General features: G+C 42.9%; 1 protein-coding gene across 1 annotated transcript in view; it reads left to right on the top strand.

The window, feature by feature from the left end:
• Positions 1-22,076, top strand: part of SCN5A (sodium voltage-gated channel alpha subunit 5) — a gene marked incomplete at its 5' end in the record, with an annotated part of 185,797 nt that overhangs the window by 77,976 nt on the left and 85,745 nt on the right. The window contains 4 exons of the mRNA XM_082015636.1: positions 158-290; positions 3,774-4,012; positions 9,400-9,573; positions 11,011-11,367. Of these exons, the coding sequence (XP_081871762.1) occupies positions 158-290; positions 3,774-4,012; positions 9,400-9,573; positions 11,011-11,367 (903 nt within the window). The remainder of the gene's footprint in view (positions 1-157; positions 291-3,773; positions 4,013-9,399; positions 9,574-11,010; positions 11,368-22,076) is intronic.

Here is a 22,076-nt window from a genome sequence, read left to right as displayed (position 1 = left end):
TTTTCAAAAGCAGTGCCCCATCAGCATGTGTCTGATTGGGAAATCAGTAAGCTTTGGACTTCTCAGATAGGAAAAACAGTGCTTAGGCCATTTTGAAAATGCTACCCCGTATCTGCCTAGTTTTTATTCTGCTAATCCTATGTGTTCATTTAAACAGACCTCTCCCTCGGAGGAGGCAAGCAAGAAGCAGCTCCTAATGCCCCACCGCCCGTCGGTGGACCACTCGGATGAACCCTTTCAGAGGCAGAGAGCAGTGAGCGCCGTCAGCATCATCACCAGTGCCCTGGAAGGTAGGACCCATCTTTGGCTCCTCAACTCCAAGCCATATGCATGTTGACTGGCAGGAACAAGTGATGCAAAATATCTCAATATTGAACTCCTGTTGTTTTTCAAGAAGGCATTATAGATGGTTACTGCAACCCCTATAATATAGGTGAAGCTGTAACACAAGGCAGTATAAGCACTGTCTTACCCATGCACTTGTAAAAATTCTGACGAAATGCTGGCCATGTAATCAAAAAGTCAGATCTGGAAACATTTCATGCCTCTGTGGCATTTAATTTACACAGGGCTAACCAAGATGCAGGGCAGTGGAGCACCAGACTGTTTGGGTGACGGTGCCTACATTTATCTCTCATCTCTCTGGAGCCGATGCAAAGCCCGGCATGTGCAGTCACCAGCTACCTGCAGAACTTCCAAGCTGTGGGGAGGAAAGTCTCCTCCTTGCAGAGCAGCTAGTGGGACACAGCAGTTTGCCGGGTGTTTGAATCCGACCGTGAAATTTAAGGATGCTCAAAGGACCCATTTGTCCATACAAATATTTCTCATTGCTCATTAGGCTTCTCGTTAGATGCAGGAAGATTTCCCTTCCCTGTCGTTCCATACACAGGAACTTTGCGTTTCCCTTTCACAAATTTGTGCAATGTCAAGCGAGGCAACAACTCATAGCAAGACATGGCATTTCTATGCTCTTTCCACGCAGCATGAAAGGGCTTGTTACAGTTCTGCATTGTAAATTGAGACAAGACAGGAGGTAGCAACTAAGAATATTGAAAAATATCTGTCAAGAACGCAGTGTGGAGCAAGGGAAATTTTGGATTCTCCTTGCAGCCTTATTCTTTGTGTTACTGATGAAGAGGAAGGCAAGGCAAGGTGGAGGGACTTATCTGGGAGATGCCGTACAGAAAGGGACTAGACCTAGCTCTCTGGAGACAGGCCAGTGTGTAACCACAAAGCCTGTCTTCTTCCTCAGCTTTTTACCATCGCCTGTGGTTATATTCAACAGTATCGTGGCCAGAACAAATATATATATTTAGATAAATAAAAAATTGTAATCTTAATATGTAAGTAATCACTTCAATGTATTCTAGTGTTCAGCGTAGTCTGCGAAGGTTCTACTTGTTTTCTAAGGGGTTTTTAGCAATTAGCTTTGTGATTGATTTGCTTCTTTATAATGTGTTAAGAATGCCTAAAAGGCCTGAGCTGGACTTCTGCTTATTTATTTAATGGTGCTTTCTATTACTTTTTACTACAGAAATAGACACCATGAAGTCTAGGGTAACTCAGAGGATGTATTTTTAGCCTTATACAGAAGAAAACTGTCTCAATTGTTATCAAAAGTTTTCTAACTCCCAGACTTTGATTAGTCATTGAAATGGAATCCTTGTTAACAACAAGAGCAATATCAAATCAGAATAAAATGTGTCACAGGCTTTAACTATAATAATAGCTGTATGATTTGTGGCAAACTGTGTGAAACAGCCAAATCGGAAAACCCTTCCCCTTTAGTTACCTGGTTGCTGCTCTCGGCTAGTCATCACCTGCCTGTTTTCCCCAGACGTTGCAAAGCCTTGCAGGCAAGGAAGGACCTAGGGTTTTTTCATTTAAAAATAAGAGGAAAAGTACTTCCAACATAAACTGTGACTCTGTTTTTCTGACATGATTTTTCAAACCAATATAAAGTCCTGAAAAAACCAGTTGAGTCTAATTTTACTTTTCCTTTTGCAGATGTCTATTAACAACTATCAAATCTGTTGTGATTTCCAAAGGTCACCCATGGTGGGGAGAGGATGTGCGTTCTTGGTTGATTTAAAGCATTTTAATGCCATATCACTACCAAAAGAGGACAGTCACACCTTCCTCCCCGCCGTGCTGTGTTCCTGCAGTTTGATTAGACTGTACAAGCAATTGGTTTTCAGCTGGATCCGCGAGCAGAACCAGCTCACCCAGAAGGTCCAGGGGCACAAAAGCTGTCAAAAGAGCAGAGAAATAACGTGTGGCTTAAAGGGATGAAACTACCCCTTTTTGCAGCAACCTGGACTTAAAGGGGCTTGTGTCAAGTGTGGAGCCTCAGGAAAAGAGTCACACATCTGATGTGTGTCCGTCATGAAAGTCCCAAAATTAACAGCAGCGGAACAAGCAGGGTTGGTTAGATGTGATTATGAGGAGTATGGGTATAGACAGATGTGTTCTTCTGGATTTACCTCAAAAAATAGGTCCTTCAAGAAGTGACTGTCCCAAAGTCTTTATTACTTTGAGGTGGGTTTCCAAAAAAAATGCCAAATTAGGGTTTTGCATTGAAATTGTTTGGGGTATGTCTGGTTGTCACATCATTTTAGGCACTTACCTGTAAGCCCTTTATTTGGAGGCTGGAAAGACATCGTTATTTCTTGGGAGCAATTTGGTTTCCCAGAGATCTCGGAACAGTGTAGATGTTTGTGCAAAACCCGTGCATGGAGGACATCATCCGATATTTTGAAAGCTTGCTAGAAGACACCTAATACTGCACTTCTGTTGTCCAATGAAGGAAAATGCACAGAGAATGCATCCTGGCTTGAGAGAGGAAGCTGTTTATAAACTGATTGAAATAATAACCTTGGCTGAAGTTTCCCTGTTATCAGTGCAGGTTCTAATTATATAGACCAAAACCGTTATGCAGCATTCCATGCCCATAAAGGAATCAGAAAAGAAAAGCATTAAGCAATTCTGCTAATCACTATCAGCCATTAACTGCCTTTTTTGGCTTTTCTTTTTCACTGTTTAACACAAATTATACTTATGAAGCTTCTCATTTCACTTCTTTTGTGCTCCTATAAAATGAACATATAAAAGTTGTATTTTAGGGAATATTTTAAAAGCACCTTTAAAAAGCAAACTGGAGTTTTAGCAGCATTTTCAAACTGAATTATGCACTCCCCTGATTTTGTATGTGGGCCTTTCAGAAGAAAACATGCTTAACACCTTTTTGGATTGCACATCAAGAACAGAAACCCTATTGATAAGGGCTACTCTGGCTCTCAAGCGCTTAAATCAGCTCTGAATATTGGATTTAAGCTCTATCATCTCTTAACCACTTTAAAAGGTTTTACTTAAGACATTTCTAAAATGGGACCTGGGAATGAAAGAAATATATTCAAATCTAAGTTAAATGAAGATAGCGTATTCTTATCCCTTTGAGTTTTCCAAAATGGAAAACAGTAAAAATCTGAGCCTATATATAATACTTTGCATATTTAGTGTGATTGTCCCTTTTTTCCTGTGACACTTTTGAAAGGTTATTACTTTCAGAATAGGTTGCTTCTGCTAAGTGCAGGTCAACTGGCAAAAACCCGAAAGTGCGTAATTTGCCAGCCTGTTTGGACAGAAATATTTTTATCCTAAAAAAAAGTTTGGGGTAATTCAGGGGCCTTCCTCCATGTTATGAGTCATTTTAAGTGTTCTCTTGTCATATAACTCAGTGTGAATTGACTGTTACTTTACTGCTTGTGACTTAGAGCTTGAGGAATCACACCAGAAATGTCCTCCCTGCTGGAACCACTTTGCTGTTAAATTTCTCATTTGGGATTGCTGCCCGCTTTGGCTTTTAATCAAGAAATTTGTCAAGTTTGTGGTAATGGACCCATTTACTGACCTCACCATCACCCTTTGCATTGTGCTGAACACGCTCTTCATGGCCTTGGAGCATTATAAGATGACGAAGGAGTTTGAGCACATGCTTTACATAGGCAATCTGGTAAGTGAACGTGAACTTGAAGTGCTACCTGAGGAGTGTATTTCCTGCTTTTTAAAAGTTTTGGCTGCAGCTTGGGGAGATCCCATTTCAATATGCTGTCAGCATCACTTTACCTATGACATATCAAGCAAGTCCACATAATCGCTTCTTTCTGGGGATGAAGAGAAATGAATGAAGGACAAGGGTCTATTTTTATTAAACTAACGTATTCTAATGTTATTAGTAACCATTAAAGTCATGGTTTTGGGCTGTTCCTGGTTTGGTTTCTAGTTTGTATCAGTTTAAGAAAATGAGATAAGATAAAAGTTAATGAGGTTTATTTGGGATTTCTTTTAAAGCAATGATAAGGCATCAGTTATTGGTGACTAATAGTGACTTCTAAGTTTAAAAAAAAAGCCTACAGAAAACAACAAGGAGAGATCTTGGAGGGAAATAGAGTGGTGTTTGAGCATATCTAGGCATGTATGCGGGAAGGTGCCCGTGCTACACTGGCTGTGTGTCCCTCTGCGTCCTGCCGTGCCTCCCTGCCTTGCCCAGCTGTGTGTGCCGAGTTCCGTGCAAACCCAGGGCAGAGGGACATGGAGCAAAGCAGGGCTGATATTTCCAGGGGAAACTCTTAAGATGCAAGCTGAAGCAGCCAGAGAGAGAGCTGCAACGTAAGCAGAGACTGCATTTCTCCAAGGAAAAGGCAACGGATTACAGCCAAGCTGCAGGGACAGCAGGCAAGCCTTTCCAGTTTGTTAACCCAGGGAGCCACTAAAATTCTGCAGTTACTACAAAACAGAAGCTTTTTCTTTAATCGTCTTTCTCTGTGTTTATGTTTAAAAGTTACTGTGTTTTACTGGTTTAAAACATAATGTTTAAAACTCCCTTCATTTTAGAACAGTCTGTATTGGAAAAGGCACATGCCATCTAGTTACGGCATGGTGGAATTGCTCACAAAATCTAGTGGTAGAAGCAGAGATATCCTATATAAGTAAGTATGGAGTACCCTGGGTGGTGGATGCTGCTAAGTTTGAATTTCAGAAGCTCATAACAGAAATGAGAAAAGTTCTTTATTTCTATAAAACCAACGGCTGCAGTATCTCAAAGTGGGATTCACCTTCCCTAACTTAAGTTTATTTACAGCATAGGAGTCTCTGTCAGAGCTGGTTGCCTTTGTCTCCCTCTAAAGTCAATGGAGAGTAATGAGCAATTTTAAGGCACAATTAATGTAATGTTTTGAAGACATTTACTTTTGGATAAGGCAAAATATGTCCTGGCGGCCAGTGACTGTAGTGACCATCGACTGTAAGGGGAGTATGCAGAGACTACAGATGTGATGTCTGCCTTTAGTGAGAAGCATCCTATGTTGGCAGGTTTAGGTGAGTAGTAGCAATAATCAGACTTTTTGTGTCAGTCCTAGAATATGTGGTACATCACGTATCGATTTTTTTCTTTACCCTGGTTATTCTCAGCTCTCGGCTTCCTTGAGCGGGTTGGAGTTCTTATCCTAGGCTGTAGGATCAGTCTCCGGTTTTTCAGCTGCTGTGTCGTGGCAAATCTCCCTCTGTTGCTCTGCTAAGCAAAAATCTGTTTGGGTCTCTCTTGCTTCAAACCCATGCTCTTGCCCTCTGCAGAAAGCAGTAGATAAGGGTAACTTGGAAAGTCATCTCACAGGACTGCATCCAGCTTCACTTTGCGGCCAGCCTTCCTTGTTGTTGCTCAACAGTTTATGGCCTTCTGAGATGACTTAAAAAAACCTCCTTTGGATCCAATATCCACCAGAGCAGGTGGCAATGCTGCCGTTTCCTCCTCTGGCACTTGGGATAGTAAATGTGTCTGCTCCTTGCTCTGCTTTTAGCAGATCAGCTTCTCCCCTTGCAGACCACAGGCAGTGAAACTTTAGCCCCTGGCATCCCTCCTGCCAACACAGAATCACAGAATCACTAGGTTGGAAAGGACCTTCAAGATCATCAAATCCAACCATTAATCCAGCGCCACCATGTCCCCTAAACCATGTCCTGAAGTGCTACATCCACACATTTTTTGAACACTTCCAGAGATGGCGACTCCACCACCTCCCTGGGCAGCCTGTTCCAATGCCTGACCACCCTCTCGGTGAAGAAATTTTTCCTAATATCCAATCTAAACCTCCCCTGGCGCAAATTGAGGCCATTTCCTCTTGTCCTATCGCTGGTTACTTGGGAGAAGAGACCAACACTCTCATCGCCACAACCCCCTTTCAGGTAGTTGTAGAGAGCGATAAGGTCTCCCCTCAGCCTCCTCTTCTCCTGACTAAACAACCCCAGTTCCCTCAGCCGTTCCTCATAAGACTTGTGCTCCAGACCCCTCACCAGCTTCGCTGCCCTTCTCTGGACACGCTCCAGCACCTCAACGTCCTTCTTGTAGTGAGGGGCCCAAAACTGAACACAGGATTCAAAGTGCGGCCTCACCAGTGCCGAGTACAGGGGCACGATCACTTCCCTACTCCTGCTGGCCACGCTATTGCTGATACAGGCCAGGACGTTTGGCCACCTGGGCACACTGCCGGCTCATGTTCAGCCAGCTGTCAACCAGCACGGCTCCTGCAGACCTGCTGGGGCCGAGCGGGGCTCTGCCGGGTGCCAACAAGGAAATAGGGACAACGAGCAGGGGCAGGAATTGCATAGCAAATGTTGCAAAACTTCGCAAAAAAACCCCGAACAGCACTGCCTAGAGCTATTTCTCCTCTTCGTGCTAAAGTGTGAAATAAGCAAAACAGCCTGTTAATATTTTTTGTAGCAGGCTGATGGCATGGGGCTCCCCTTGCCCTGGACCATCCTGGCTCCCCCTCACCAGCTTTCCTAAACCCCTGCATAACTGGATTGATCGCGAGTAGAGCAGGTCAGAAGAAGGTAATTCCATTTTATGGAGGATTTTGCAAAGTCATTTGTAACGAAAATTGACATTTTTTGCAATCCCCTGTGAGAGGGAAGGGAGTCCCAGCTCCGCGGCAGGCTGCCAGGTGACTGCATCCCCTAAGCCGCAGACTGCCAGACCCCTCCGCCCCCACACTGGCTGGCTGTCGTTTTCCCATTGCGTCTAACCCTCTTTGAGTGATTATACTAGCATTAAACGGGAGGAAATAGTAAAAAGGGCAGATCTTTGGCATTTTTTCCTCAAATCAAATCTTTCTAAAAGTAATGAAAGAAGGAAAGTGGAATATGGATTCGCTTTTTCCGAGAGTGATTCTTCATCTGCTGCCAGTCATTGGAGATATCCTGCTCTGATTGTCCGTCTACTTCATGCAGCAGTTGCTACCTTCAGGCTCCTTTAGTTCATTACTTACAAGAATCAACATTTTCAAACGGGATCAGAAGGCCTGACAAGCACGTGTACATCTTTACACGGTTCATCTGCCTATGCAGTGCCACCACTTAAAAAACAGGTAGATAGAGCAAGAATCTCCCAAATGTGGTTTTCCTTCAGAAACGGTGGCACCATTACGCAATATTACAGCTTAAATAGCTGAAATGGTAGATAAAAAATTGTTCTTAAAACAAAGTCCTCCAAATCAGCAGTGGCATATTTAGCACCAGTGTGACATTAAGTTACTTGTTTTCTTTCCAGCCTTTATCGTGTTGAGTATCCAGCCTCTGGTACAAGCGCAGTCGCCACGTACCAGGTGCCGGCGATTTGACAAATGCCGTTTGAAATTCATAGCTGGTACACGTACGCGGTTCCTGATGCCTTTAGGAAGGCTCAGACATCTTGCTATCTTACTGTGACATTTCCTTCTCAGAAGGCTATTGATTAAAATGATTCAGGCAAAGAAAGTGATCCTCCTGAGTCATTTCTCAGCAAGATGGTTGCATAATGTACGCAGCACGGTATCGTGGTTTTTAAGGCAGTCCCCCGGATACAATTTCACAGAAATCCAGTTTTGTCTTGTTCTCTGTCCTAAGGGAAATCGGAGCATTCTGATGGGAATCTTTGGTATCTCTGACCGCTGTGACTCAGAAATTGTTGGCTAGTTAGAAATATGAGACAGGTCTTGGGTTCTTGGTATGCGACAGTGATGGGATGACAGTCCAAATGTTTCAGCCCAAGGTATCATTTTCCTGATGAGAAAGAGAAGGTACTTTACATAAGGAATTACATAAAATGGCTGCTTGGAAGAATTCATTCCTGAAGCATTACAGAGTAAAGCCAAGCCTTCCTCAAATGCAGACTATCATAATTTATTTTTATTCCTTAACGTCATAATTATACAATATTAACCTTTCCCTTCCACATCTTAATGGTGTTCTCATCTCTGTTGCTCAGATTTGATCCCTTTTGCTGGGATAATGCTGCAAATATACAGAGTATTGGAAGGAATACATTTCTTCTTGACTGTATGTTATGGATATATGAGCTCTGGATTCTCCCCTCTTTTTTAACCAACACAGTACATTAATAAAAGTAATTAATAAATCAAATAATGTTGATTATTTAATGGAAAAAAATGTGGTTTGATATGTATGTACAATAGAGAGACTTAAAGCTCTGTGCAGGTTGTACTGGGACTTGGAACAAAACCAAAACAATTTATGAAGAACTTGATGCTCACATTTTATCATTTTAAGTTGACTGTAGCCTTGTGTTGTGCATTTGAACTGTTACTTAAGGAGGGCATACGAAAGGACAAGATCTGATTCTGTGAGATACTTTGCAGGAATGTGTTAAAACTGAATTTGCTGTCAGCAGCCTTCCCTTCCCCTCTCCCTCTGTCTCAGAGGTAATATTTATATGTTGTTTTAAAGAAAAATGTTCCAATTAGAAGCTCCAGCATATGACATTTGAACCGGGTCATAAATAAACAATGTGTTCCCAAGATGCTGCAAAAAAAAATAATTGTCGTGACTATTTGTAAAAAAAGACTAAGACTCAAATTAGAGTTTCTAATTGCCTTCACTGCCAGCAATAACCTCAGAATGACTGGAGGCTTGCATTGCCCTGGTATTGATGATAATAACAAAATAAATAGGGATAATACAAAGGCACACTAGAACCCAAATACCCATTTAACACTCCCACTCCATTCATTTGGGTTTCTCCACTGAAATGAATAGATTCACCTTTATAAGAGGCACCTCTGCACTTTCCTTTTTACCACTGAGATTATTCAGATGATGGAAGGAGATGGAAGTGTATGTTCCAATCCAGAGCTTGGACTCAGATGTCATTGTAAGTTTGCAGCAGTATCAAATACTATTGTGAACAGACTAGACAAAGTTGTAATAGTGATAAAGAATCAGCCATGAAAAATAAATTACTGTAAAATGGTTTTGGCTTTCTGTTGTGTTCCCTTGTATCAGTGGAAAGTCTGCAAGCAAGGACACGTGCTTGAAAAGTTCCTTTGACTTCATGTTTTCTTTCTGCAGGTCTTCACTGGGATTTTCACAGCAGAAATGATCTTCAAAGTAATTGCCCTTGACCCCTACTACTATTTTCAGCAGGGCTGGAATATTTTTGACAGCATAATTGTTATTCTAAGCCTGATGGAACTGGGTTTGTCCAGCATGGGAAACCTGTCTGTCTTACGCTCCTTTCGACTGGTAAGTCTTATTCTGTTCTTACTCCTTCCTTTATTACGTATAAACTCTGACATGAATGCAAGATATTTTCTTAAAAATGCATCTGCTGATAAAGACTTCAATTGCTGCAAACTGGTGAACAGTACATGACACTAATTATGGGCTGTGCGATAAATGGAATTGTTTCAGATTTACATCGGGGTAAATGAGAACATAATTCGAGTCCTCCTAGGCGTGCCAGGTACTTGTAGCAGACTTAAAATGTTTGCGTTCCAATTTGTAACAAAAATCTGCCATTTCTTACCTGTACACCTGCTAGCATAGTCGGCAGATATATCATAGCCCAAGAAATGCAAGAGCCAGTAGCTTCTTGTTTTAGAAGCTGTTTTTCCTAAATTATGTTATAAACATGCCACCGTTCTTTTAAATGTTGTCAAAAGAAAATGTCTTTGAATTATTCACAGAGTGAGTTTTTCTCCTAGAACTGATCAGCATAACATAGCATCTGTCTTTCACGGGAACTCCTTAGCTGTCAGCTCCTTTGCAATGCACGGGATAGCGGTATTCTATTAATGAGACTGTCGACATACTGGAACAGAAAAGCAGTTTCCTTGCCAGCCTGACATTTGTGTTGCACTTCATGTACCAGGATGTCCATGCTAATCGTTCTGGCCATGATATGACTTCACAACTTGGAAAGACCAGGAAAATAAGCCCTTATGGTTTCATTTAGTGGAAGACTTTTTTTTTTTTTACTTTTTTTTTTATTATTTTTCCCCCTAGAATTCTCTGTGCTGCTCAAAAATGCAAATTTTTCACCACTGTTGTTAGGTCCTGAGAGTCTCCTGTCAGTTTTTGAGCAATCCTTCTTCAGCAGGGCTGAAATTAAACCTTCAGTTGAAAACACTGCACAAGGGCTAGGAACCATTTACATCCTTAAAATAGGTCTTAAGTGGAACGTGGGTTGTGGATCGACTGCGTGATCCTCAGCATAGAGGTGATTTTCACCCTGGGAGCTAACAGCTAATAGCATCTGGCTGAGGCTTGCTCTGAAACACAGAGGAATTGCTTCTCTCTTTGTGGGATCAAATCCTGAACCCCTTCCCCTAGATGCCTGCCAGGCAGTTTAATTTGAGGAGGAAAAGCAACGTAAAAGAAAATGTTAAGACCTGAGATTTCTTCCTTCCATCCACGATACCAGGGGAATAAGCCTCTAAAAGCACATCTGTCTAACAAGGTAGAGCATAGCTCTGGAAAACTTAATTCTCACCCAAGAAGCCCAATTGATATTTTATTAATAGATGTAGTGAGGTTAACGGGAAGTACAGCTAAAATCACCTTGTACCGCACACACTGTGGCATTTAACGTCTTTCATGTTTTACCCACTTTAATAATTCATCGGCTGAAATGTCTGTTGCTTCTGTGAACTGACACTGTTGTTTATGTTTTGTTCGCAGCTGCGAGTCTTCAAGCTGGCAAAGTCCTGGCCGACCTTAAATACGCTCATTAAAATCATTGGTAATTCAGTGGGTGCCCTCGGTAACCTCACTCTTGTGCTGGCAATCATCGTCTTTATTTTTGCCGTGGTAGGAATGCAGCTTTTTGGGAAAAGCTACTTGGACAATGTGAAGAAGATAAGCACGACCGGCAATTTGCCACGGTGGCACATGAACGATTTTTTCCACTCGTTCCTCATCATCTTCCGAATTTTGTGCGGGGAGTGGATTGAGACCATGTGGGACTGCATGGAAGTAGCTGGGCAGCCGCTGTGCCTTCTTGTCTTCTTGTTGGTCATGGTGATAGGAAACCTGGTGGTGAGTCCTCAAGTTGTTTTTTTCTCCCTTTCCTGGAGGGTGTGTGCAAATGTACCTTTTTTTTTTTAATCCAGAAATGGCAAATCTCACATTGCTCCATGGCTTTAATTCAATGATGTTGTGACCCAGAGAAACTTGTTCATATCCCAAATACAAAGTTGTTAGCATTGCATTGCTAATTAGGAAAGAAGGCTTACTGGTTTTTTGCAGAAGAACAGATAATATTTTGCTAGAAGAAAGGCACATGGTCTAGTTATAATTATTTTCTTTCTTAAGCCATTCATGGGACTGAAGGGATTCCAGATCTCTTTTCTATACAAGAGTGAATATCATTTCAGCTGTCACTGTATCAGAAGATATTTTTATTTCCCTTTGCTTTTGGTCATTTGAACCTTCCTGCTAGCACAGTGACTTTGAGTGGAGTTTCCAATGTCTTTAGCCTGCATGTTCTAGGAAGCTGCAGGTTGTGTTTACAGTAATGTCACTTGCTTGCTTGCTTTTTTAATAGACTACCCCATAAGCACGGCTTACATAAGCTCCGAACCTATTAAGACTGAATTGTATTTCCCTGTTGACATCTTACGGAGCGCTTTGCTGGCTTGCAGTCATTGTGGAAATGTTTCGCCTGTTCAGCTTACAGAGCATCTTTGACATTGTGGCTCTAATGGGTTTACTGTTTATGTAGTGGTTGTTTAATAGTAGACGCTGCTATAAAAAATGTTGGGTTTTGCTACCGATTGCTTTTAGTGGTTGTTTTGCTTTTAAGTACACAGTATTTTGGTTCTGAGTGCTGGGGCAGAAAACTTCTTGAAAGAGCTCGTAGAAAAAACAGCGTTTTTTTGTTTACATTAATTTAGATTTTAACAGTTTTGCACTGAAAATGTTGATTACAAGTGCAAATTATATTTTGTAGGGTTTTTTAATAAAAAATCAAAAGATTCAACTATGATTACTCAGAAAGCGACAGATTACTTACATTTTTTTCCCTAACTTCCCTTTTCTATAGATTTTTCTTGGAACTAAATGTGATTAGAGGAGTTGGGGCAAATCATTACTTTCTGCATATCTTGTTGAGGAGCTTAGGATGAGATCCAGAAAGTTAATCTCCCCTTGCAATTAAGCAATGGATTCTGTGTATGATAATTAAACCTGAAAATAATATGTGGTAAATTCTGGGGAAAATGTTACCATTTGATATATTCATGGATTATTGAAAGATGGGAATTTGTGACATCTGATACCCTTAAATATTAACACTCATCAGTGTGCATAAGTTCTGTTAAATATAAAATCTGATTCAGCACAGATTGTACTAACATTATCTACGTATATTTAACCTTCACTGATCAAAAAAGTCTGTCCCAGATGTAAAACCAGATACTGAAAACCTCTGTCAGCCTGGATAAGCTGAAGTTACTGGTCAGCTGAAAGCAAAAATGCTAGCTTTATCCTTTTCAGCCAACAGTTCTATAAGCATCCAGCAAAGACTGATGAACAAGAATTATTATTGTCTGCAGATCACAAAAAAAAAAATTCATAGGTGTGAAAAGAACAACAGATTCTGAATCATGAGAGTCATCCAATGTCAACTGCGTTACACAGAGATTTCATTATGTTGATTAGCAGGTAGAGAGAAGGTTATCTTATTCCTCTGGTATCAGCAGAACTCTTGCTTTCTTCAGTGAGAGTGGATTGAATTCACAAACTCACTTATTTGCTGAACATCATCAGACCCAAAAATTCTGGTAGCCAAAAAGCACCATAAGCCCTTTAAAGTAAGAGGACTCAAGTGCTAAATGTTTTACCTGTAACTCCGTTGCAATCTGTGCCAGCAAAGATTCTCTTTCAACTTGCTGAGATCCTTGTTCATGCTCTGAGTTTCAAGAGTCAGTTCTGATAATAGAAATATTATCCTGAGGTGGTGTCCCGTTTGGACTCCGAATGCCGCCTTAGTCTCTGAAGGCATGGAGAAATCCTGTATTGTTTTTCCCTGTGCAGCAGATCTACACACTCATCTGGATTAAATACTTTTATCTGGCACATCTGTCAATACTTGGGAAATGGTTTAGTGGGCATGGTGGTGTTGGGTTGATGGTTGGACTTGATGATCTTAGAGGTCCTTTCCATGATTCTATGATTCTATGATCCTACTTATGGTAGTGTCTGTGGTCACTTGCCCAACTGCAAGGCTAAGCATTACAGAGCAGACCTGCTCTGTAACTACTGTAAAGGCTGCAAACTGGAGTTGGAAGGGTTACAACTGCTGCCATTCTGTGGTACGTTCAGTGATTCGGTTTGCAGGTCTTACCAAGTTTCAGTAACTTAAATTCAAAGGAATGGTGGAAGAAAAGCAAAGGAAGTTCGTAGGTGCCCTGGGCAACTTCACGTTATAGAGCAGTCCAGCTACTGAAAGGAATTTTAGTAAATCTTAAATCGTTAGTTTGTATTCATGTATTCTGAAAATGTCTTGGATTAGTGCAGTGCCACGTGAAACTATGTTTACTGCTGGTCAACTGATATTTGCGTCATCTTCAAAGAACTAAACTTTACGGCATAGTTGGAAAACTATGTGCTGTGTAACTGCCTTTTGCACAATGGTCAGATGGCATTTTTAGAGTCGTTGAAGCCACTCTGGAAGGTGACAAATAATACACAAATAAAACAATAAAAATAGTTTCTCCTGCATATGTGAGAAAGAACATCTGAAACTGCTAACTGAATGATTATGCTTACTGTTAAGCTTTATGAAGGGCTTAACATATTTCCTACGCACATTTATGAGGTTAATAAGGAAAATCACCGAGACGGGAGTTATTAAGAAGATGCAGGGGAATTCGGGCAGCGAGGCAGTCCCCGATGCCCCGCACTCTGCCGGCTCAGCCAATGCGGGAGTCGAGCGTGACACCAGCCACTTCTCAGGGGAAAATTGCGTGTAATGAGCACTAACAGCGTGCATGAATAAAACTGACACTTCAATCACAGAAAGAACAACCTTCCAACCTCGTTGTGTGCACGTGATGTACACCGGCCATGCCACCCTTTTATTCTTCTCACGGTCATCACCAGATGAAGCCAGTTTTCTACCAGCTTTTCCTGGAATGCCACCAAGAGAAGGGCAGAAACGCACTTGCCGTCTCTGCTCGTGCTCTGTTTCGGCTGCGTATGACGCAGACAGCACCCAAAAAGCACCGGTTAGTGTTAACCCAAGCTAACAGCCGCAGTGCGATAACTCGGCCTCAGGCCTGCGTTTCTGGGCTGCCGTTGTCTCACCTCTGCCTGGTTTACACACATAGCCTAGCACTGCCGGGGGACATCCGCCACTGCTCCCCGGTCCATCACAAGCTGGTAATTCACTGCGGCATTTCCATGGTGGATTCTCTCTTCCTGGAGTCGCAAGCAAGCGAAGATGTAGAGTCTGTAAACAGGGAAGTGACATCTTCAGAATTTTCCTGAAAAGTGAAATATAAGGCTGGAAGTGCTCTTTTGGGATCAGTCCTAGGCCTACTTTCGTCTACTGTCCATGGAAATGCAATTCACTTACTTGGAAAAATATTAAGGACATTTTCTGAGAACAGAAAGGTAGAAAGCATTACCAACTTCTAGGGTATCAGGCTATCCTGTAGGAAGAATTGCATAACTGTTATCACTGAATTAAAGTGTGATGCATGGAATTAGGAAATACAAAGTGTAAGGCCATGCGCTTAGCCCTATTTAAGAATTTATGTTATGGTCAAGTAGCTTACCAACAGAAAATGGTTGAGAGGATAATGAGAGTATACATATCAGTCACTGTGCACATCTACATCTGAGATAATTGCATGGAGATGTCTTTGCAGTCAGATGTGGTTAATGGAGTCTGTGAAGACATAAAACATCATACCCAAAAAGACATCTAAAGTACATCAGACTAAATAGACCCTAAAAGTACTTATTTCGGTCTCTGAAGTCTTGGGAGGCAAACTCAGCTGCAGATACCCACATGGACATATCGCTCTGGCTTACAGAACCAGTACAATGTACCAATACGCTGCACCCATTAAAAAGCTAAATGTGATTCTAATACATATCAGGAAAGGAAATTACAGAGGAGAAAGGAGACTATCAATGCTGTTGCACAGTAATCTGCAATACTGGATATGGAATAGAAGTATTCTTGGGAAAAGCACAGTATGGGAATATGAGGTTGATGAGGGGAATGCAGAGCTACGCCTGAGAGGAGAACAATTTAAGTGACAGGATACTGCTTATCCCAAAACAAAGGAGTATAAATCACTGTAGGTACTTTTAGGCTGGGATTGGAAAGGAGGCTTCTGACTGCCAGCACGGTGAGGTTGTTTAGGAGGCCTTTCCATCAACACTGACTAGCCTCAAACCAGCAGTGTCTGAGACGGAACTCAATTAGTTTGTGAAGGAAACGACCCATGTTAGCAGGGGGCTTGGTTAAACTCAGTGGAAACTGTTCTCTGAAAAAGTCAGGTACACCTGAGACCCAACCTTTTATTCTGCTTCCATGTCTCAGGAAGCCTTAATGGGTGTTTTTTCTGTTTTAACATGGTCCATGACAGTGACACACAGAAATCTGGAAATGTCACATTCTTGGAAAAAAGAGGTTTGTCCCTCTCTATATGCTTTTCCTACAAGTCAGTGCAGGACAGTTCCTTGAAGAGATGTTCTGGGCAAGTGCTGCTAAACCTCCATCAGGTTAAAATCTGTGGATTCTCAAACTGGTCAGATGCCAAGAAAAGCTCATTAGGCCTCATTCACCACCGTTTCAATCTTTAACAACCAAAGTCTGTTGGTAAAATGGCATATTACCAGAGCTGTCCTGGCAGAAACATGCCTCTGCAGCAGGGCAAGAAAGAAAGAAATCGAGTTATGGGGAAGGTGAGCAACACATAACTTCTTAGTATTTTGCCTTCAACATGTTCTTCCACAAGAGTCTTCATCCCTACCACTAGAAGGTTATCCTGAGCACCACCAATGCAGCCTGGGCGGGAATAAATGTCCTAGAAGGAGGAGAAGAGTGAGAGGGATGAAGGACCATTTAGAACAGATCCTGGCCTGATGGACGTGCAAGAGAGAGATTTGGGGTGGGGAGGATTGTTTGGGTGGGGAAGAGAAGTGACTACAGGTATATGTGAAGTTTAATCTATGAGAAGAAATTCACAGCAATTTCCTGTCCTGAATCACTTTCCTAAGTCACAGACCCTAAGTAACATAAGGAGTCATGGGGTCCCATGTAGCTACATAATACTTACTAGCTATGGCTGTAATCCTACAGTTAGGTAAAATGACTTTCTATGTGGGCCTGCAAATTTGTGTCTAGCCAGGTGAATTGTTTTCCTTCCTGCCTATTTTTTTAGCATTAAGAACAAAGTAAAGGCATGTGATAAATGTTTAATTCTGATTAGCTTTGTTTGCCTTTCTTTTTTTCACTTTGCTAATGTAGCCTTCAGTTTAGTGTTTCCAGTCAAGAAAACAGAATAAAAAACTCACAAAAGAGGTAGCTGTGATGTATAGTGTATAAACATGTAAGACAGAGCTGCTCTTTGGATTGTATGGTCTTCAACATGGGGGCCGTGTTTCTATATAAAACCATTTCCTAGAGTTAATTACTGAGTGTTGCTACATGAGTACCACGATCTCTAATCAAGGAACATAAGAGGGGGTGTCTGTGGCCACCTGTGTAGGAGAACTGGTAGCCCACTCTGTGGCAATCTATCAGCTGGCTGACTGTACAGGAGTTTCACAGGCAAGGGACCATCCCAGCTGGAAGTTTGTGGTCAGTGCAGGGTATGAAGAAGTTTAATAATATGGAGCTAGATGATCTTTTGCATTTGTCCTCAGTGTCAGACAATGTTCCTGGGCACATTTAATTTATTAGAGTAGAACTAGTCACAAAGTCCTGTCTCACCCAATACTGATACATCTCCATCATTGCAAAATTCTCAGCAGATCACAGCCGGGCTTGAAAGAGGTTTATGGTAATGTGTCAGATTTTCTCTTTGTTTAAATTAAATGGAGATAGAGAACTATCACTGTCCCTTGTGGTAGAATCACAAGTAATAGCAAAACAGCTAGGCCTAGGTAAAAGTGGATTACAATTTTACATTTCAAGAGCTCAGACAGCCAAAGCATATTATGATGGTCAAAGAAGGTCTTCAGATGAGACTTGTATTTCTGCCTGACATAATGGGACTGTCATTGAGGGAAGCTACATCAAGACTCTGACACTTTTAAAAGACATGAAGTGTTACACCAGGGGGTTTCAAGACCATGAAACTTTTTACAGGGTGGTTAAGGGTTGCTTCACCCCCCAAAAACAAGGCCTCATTCATTAAGATTTCTTGTGCCAATAAACAAATGAAAATGGAACATTGATGACATATGATAGCACTCTTCCAGCTACCTCCTTATTTTGTTTTCAAATTATGTAAAAATTGAGAACTACTGAAGCCCCATTTTCATGGTTTTTACTATCTATCTCTGGAGAAATGTGTAACTGAAGAGTTGCAGCGAGACTTGCTGCCCTGAATCAAGTAATTATTTTTGCATTTAATGACAAACATGCTCTTATTCATGGGGGTAATACTGAAGACATCTACTCTCTGAATAAAGGTTAATCCCCTTGGAGGGAAATGTAGTATTTGTATTGCATGTGATGTTTAATACAAATGAACTGGAATTTTAAAATATTGTGTGCCTTCTAATTGCAAATACTAGGTTAGGTCCGCTTGCTGGAAATTTAAGCAAATTTGGGGAGAAGGTATTACAAGCCCAAGTTACAACATTTTGGGTTTTTTTTTAAATTTTCAAACAATAGTAGAGGTCTATGTCCTCAAGCTTTGTATATTGTACTTCCACCACCAAGCAAGTACTCTCCTTGGGGTCCACCGGTTTCACTTGCAAAATGGAAGGAAGAGGGGATAAGCTGCAACTATATAAAGCTGGGGAAGAACAGTGTTTTGCAACAAAATGGGCATCCACAAGCCATTCAAAGAGAAGTTCAGGTTGTCCCAAGTCTTCAAGTCTTACATGAACACTGCCTTCCCTCTGCTTTCTCTGCACTCCCATGTTCGTGTCCTGGATGCCGTTGTTCACCTTATCTGCTCTTTCAGCAGCTCCCAACATTCTGGAAATGTGCGTTTGTGTTTTGGTGACATCAGCTGAGAAGGCCACTAGGCAAACAGGCAAGAATAGGCATGTCAGTAGCAGTCATCGTCAGGACACGCAAAATCTGCAAAGCGGCGAGCGGCGCGCGTGTGGGATGCCACGGAGGAGGAGGACTCGTCAGAAAGCTGCAGGAGCCGTAATGAGAGCTGGGGGAATACTGGAGACGGGGGATGAAGAGTCAGAGGGTCCAGAAGAATCCAGGGAGCCCAAGGGATCATTAGTTAGAAGTGGAAGTGTCATTTGAGTCTGTCTCATCAACTTGGACACTTATATAATGGAGGCGAATTTTCTTTCTCAAGTCACGCGCAGCTTTACAGAAGAGCAGCCCAGAATACATGAATAAACACATTTGGGAACACAAGCAAAATAGGGTGAAAACAACTGTCAGCAGGTTACCATCCTTTTTGCTTCCACAGATGTATGCTTACGGCAGGCGGCAGGTACATTTAGTGTGATGCTGGAGAATTCAAGACTCAGAGGAAAATAGCTACACCCCAGTACATTTCCCAGCTTCTCCCTTGATATTTTTCATGCCAGCCTCTGCGTAGTCCATGTGTCTCAAAGCAATTTTTGCTATTTATATTCCCGATTATCCACCCTTGCTTGAGCAGTGCCTGGGAAGCAGAGCACTCAAATAGCTGATGCTTTTGAGCAAACATCTGGCTATATCTACTTAAGTATTAAACATCCTCAAGAGTAATGAAAGGTCCACCAGAAACAGATACCATCATGTGATGAATCAAAAAGATAAATCCTGACACCAACCATCAATCAGTTCAGTTGCCTCTGATGACTCCTAGCAGGGATGGAAAGCTTGCATCCTCGTATGGGTTACTTTAAAGACAAACATAAAGCCCACATAAATAACTATAGTGTCTTTTATTGAGTAGGTATATCCCACCCTCATGTGTAACACCAGATGCTGGTGCTAAAAAGTCTGTGGCAATTAACCTCAAGATATTTATGACGGACCACCGAAGACTGCTGTGTTTAAAAAATGCCATTGTATGGTAGATTAAGTAGAGTCCATTCAAAGCGGGGAGGTATAGGGCTGCTTTGTGCAAGAGATGTGAGGGAAATGCACCTGAAAACAGATGGGAGGAGAAACTACTTTCAAAAAGTACTCCTGAGAAGTAATCTGCTTCCTTCTGTCACTCCAGATTTGAGTTTCTGTATCCTGCCACAGGCTCAGTTGTTTCTTCTGAAGTCTTGGGCTTAGCGACCATGACATGATAGAATTCTCGGTTGTGAGGGAAGTAAGGAGAGGGGTCAGCAAAACTGCTATCATGGACTTCCGGAGGGCAGACTTCGGCCTGTTCAGGTCACTGGTTGAGAGAGTCCCTTGGGAGACAGTCCTGAAGGACAAAGGGGTCCAGCAAGGCTGGACAGTCTTCAAGAAGGAAATCTTAAAGGCGCAGGAGCAGGCGGTCCCCATGTGCCGTAAGAAGAGCTGGCGGGGAAGGCGACCGGCCTGGCTGAACAGGGAGATTTTGCTGGGACTCAGGGAAAAGAGGAGAGTTTATCACCTCTGGAAGAAGGGGCAGGCAACTCACGAAGAGTACAAGGATCTCGTTAGGTCAAACAGGGACAAAATTAGAAAGGCAAAAGCCCAGCTAGAGCTCAGTCTGGCCACAGTCGTAAAGGATAATAAAAAATGTTTTTACAAATATATTAACAACAAGAAGAGAGGCAAGGAGAATCTCCATCCCCTACTGGATATGGCGGGGAACATTGTCTCCAAGGACGAGGACAAGGCTGAGGTACTTAATGCCTTCTTCGCCTCAGTCTTTAATAGCCAGTCCAGGTATCCACAGGATATTCAGCCCCCTGAGCTGGAAGACGGGGATGGAGAGCACAATGTACTCCTCATAATCCAGGAGGAAGCAGTCAAGGACATGCTAAGCCACCTGGACACCCACAAGTCTATGGGGCCTGATGGGATCCACCCGAGAGTACTGAGAGAGCTGGCGGAGGAGCTTGCCAAGCCACTCTCCATCATCTATCAGCAGTCCTGGTTAACAGGAGAGGTCCCAGAAGACTGGAGGCTTGCCAATGTGACGCCCGTCTACAAGAAAGGCTGGAAGGAGGATCCTGGGAACTACAGGCCTGTCAGCCTGACCTCTGTACCAGGGAAGATTATGGAGCGGTTGGTCTTGAGAGTGCTCACAGGGCATCTGCAGGACAACCAAAGGATCAGGCCCAGCCAGCATGGGTTCATGAAAGGCAGGTCCTGCTTGACAAACCTGATCTCCTTCTATGACCAGGTGACCCGCCTAGTGGATGAGGGAAAGGCTGTGGACGTTGTCTACCTGGACTTTAGTAAAGCCTTTGACAGTGTCTCCCACAGCATTCTCCTGGAGAAACTGGCGGCTCGTGGCTTAGACGGGTTTACTCTTCGCTGGGTGAGGAACTGGCTGGATGGCCAAGCCCAGAGAGTTGTGGTGAACAGCGTTAAATCCGGCTGGTGGCCGGTCACAAGCGGTGTTCCCCAGGGCTCGGTTCTGGGGCCGGTCTTATTCAATATCTTTATTGATGATCTGGATGAGGGAATTGAGTGCTCCCTCAGTAAGTTTGCAGACAACACCAAGTTGGGTGGGAGTGTTGATCTGCGGGAGGGTAGGAGGGCTCTGCAGAGGGATCTGGACAGGCTGGATCGATGGGCTGAGGACAACTGTATGAGGTTTAATAAGGCCAAGTGCCGGGTCCTGCACTTTGGCCACAACAACCCCATGCAATGCTACAGGCTTGGGGAGGAGTGGTTAGAGAGCTGCCTGGCGGAAAGGGACCTGGGGCTGCTGGCTGACAGCCGGCTGAATACGAGCCGGCAGTGTGCCCAGGTGGCCAAGAAGGCCAAGAGCATCCTGGCCTGTATCAGGAATAGTGTGGCCAGCAGGAGTAGGGAAGTGATTGTGCCCCTGTACTCGGCACTGGTGAGGCCGCACCTTGAATCCTGTGTTCAGTTTTGGGCCCCTCACTACAAGAAGGATGTTGAGGTGCTGGAGCGTGTCCAGAGAAGGGCAACGAAGCTGGTGAGGGGTCTGGAGCACAAGTCATATGAGGAGCAGCTGAGGGAACTGGGGTTGTTTAGTCTGAAGAAGAGGAGGCTGAGGGGAGACCTTATCGCTCTCTACAACTACCTGAAAGGGGGTTGTGGCGACGAGGGTGTTGGTCTCTTCTCCCAAGTAACTAGTGATAGGATGAGAGGAAATGGCCTCAAGTTGCGCCAGGGGAGGTTTAGATTGGATATTAGGAAAAATTTCTTCACTGAGAGGGTGGTCAGGCATTGGAACAGGCTGCCCAGGGAGGTGGTGGAGTCGCCATCTCTGGAAGTGTTCAAAAAACGTGTGGATGTGGCGCTTCAGGACATGGTTTAGGGGACATGGTGGTGCTGGATTAATGGTTGGACTTGATGATCTTAAAGGTCCTTTCCAACCTAGTGATTCTGTGATTCTGTGTGATTCTGTGACTTGAATCTTGGCACCTGGGAACTAAATGCGAGCATGCATCTCGTATTAGGGGACAAGTTCCTGTTTTCA

The sequence above is a fragment of the Phaethon aethereus genome (assembly GCF_964289735.1).
Source record: "Phaethon aethereus genome assembly, chromosome: 2".
Lineage (NCBI taxonomy): Eukaryota > Metazoa > Chordata > Aves > Phaethontiformes > Phaethontidae > Phaethon > Phaethon aethereus.
This window is presented reverse-complemented; position numbering and strand designations above follow the sequence as displayed.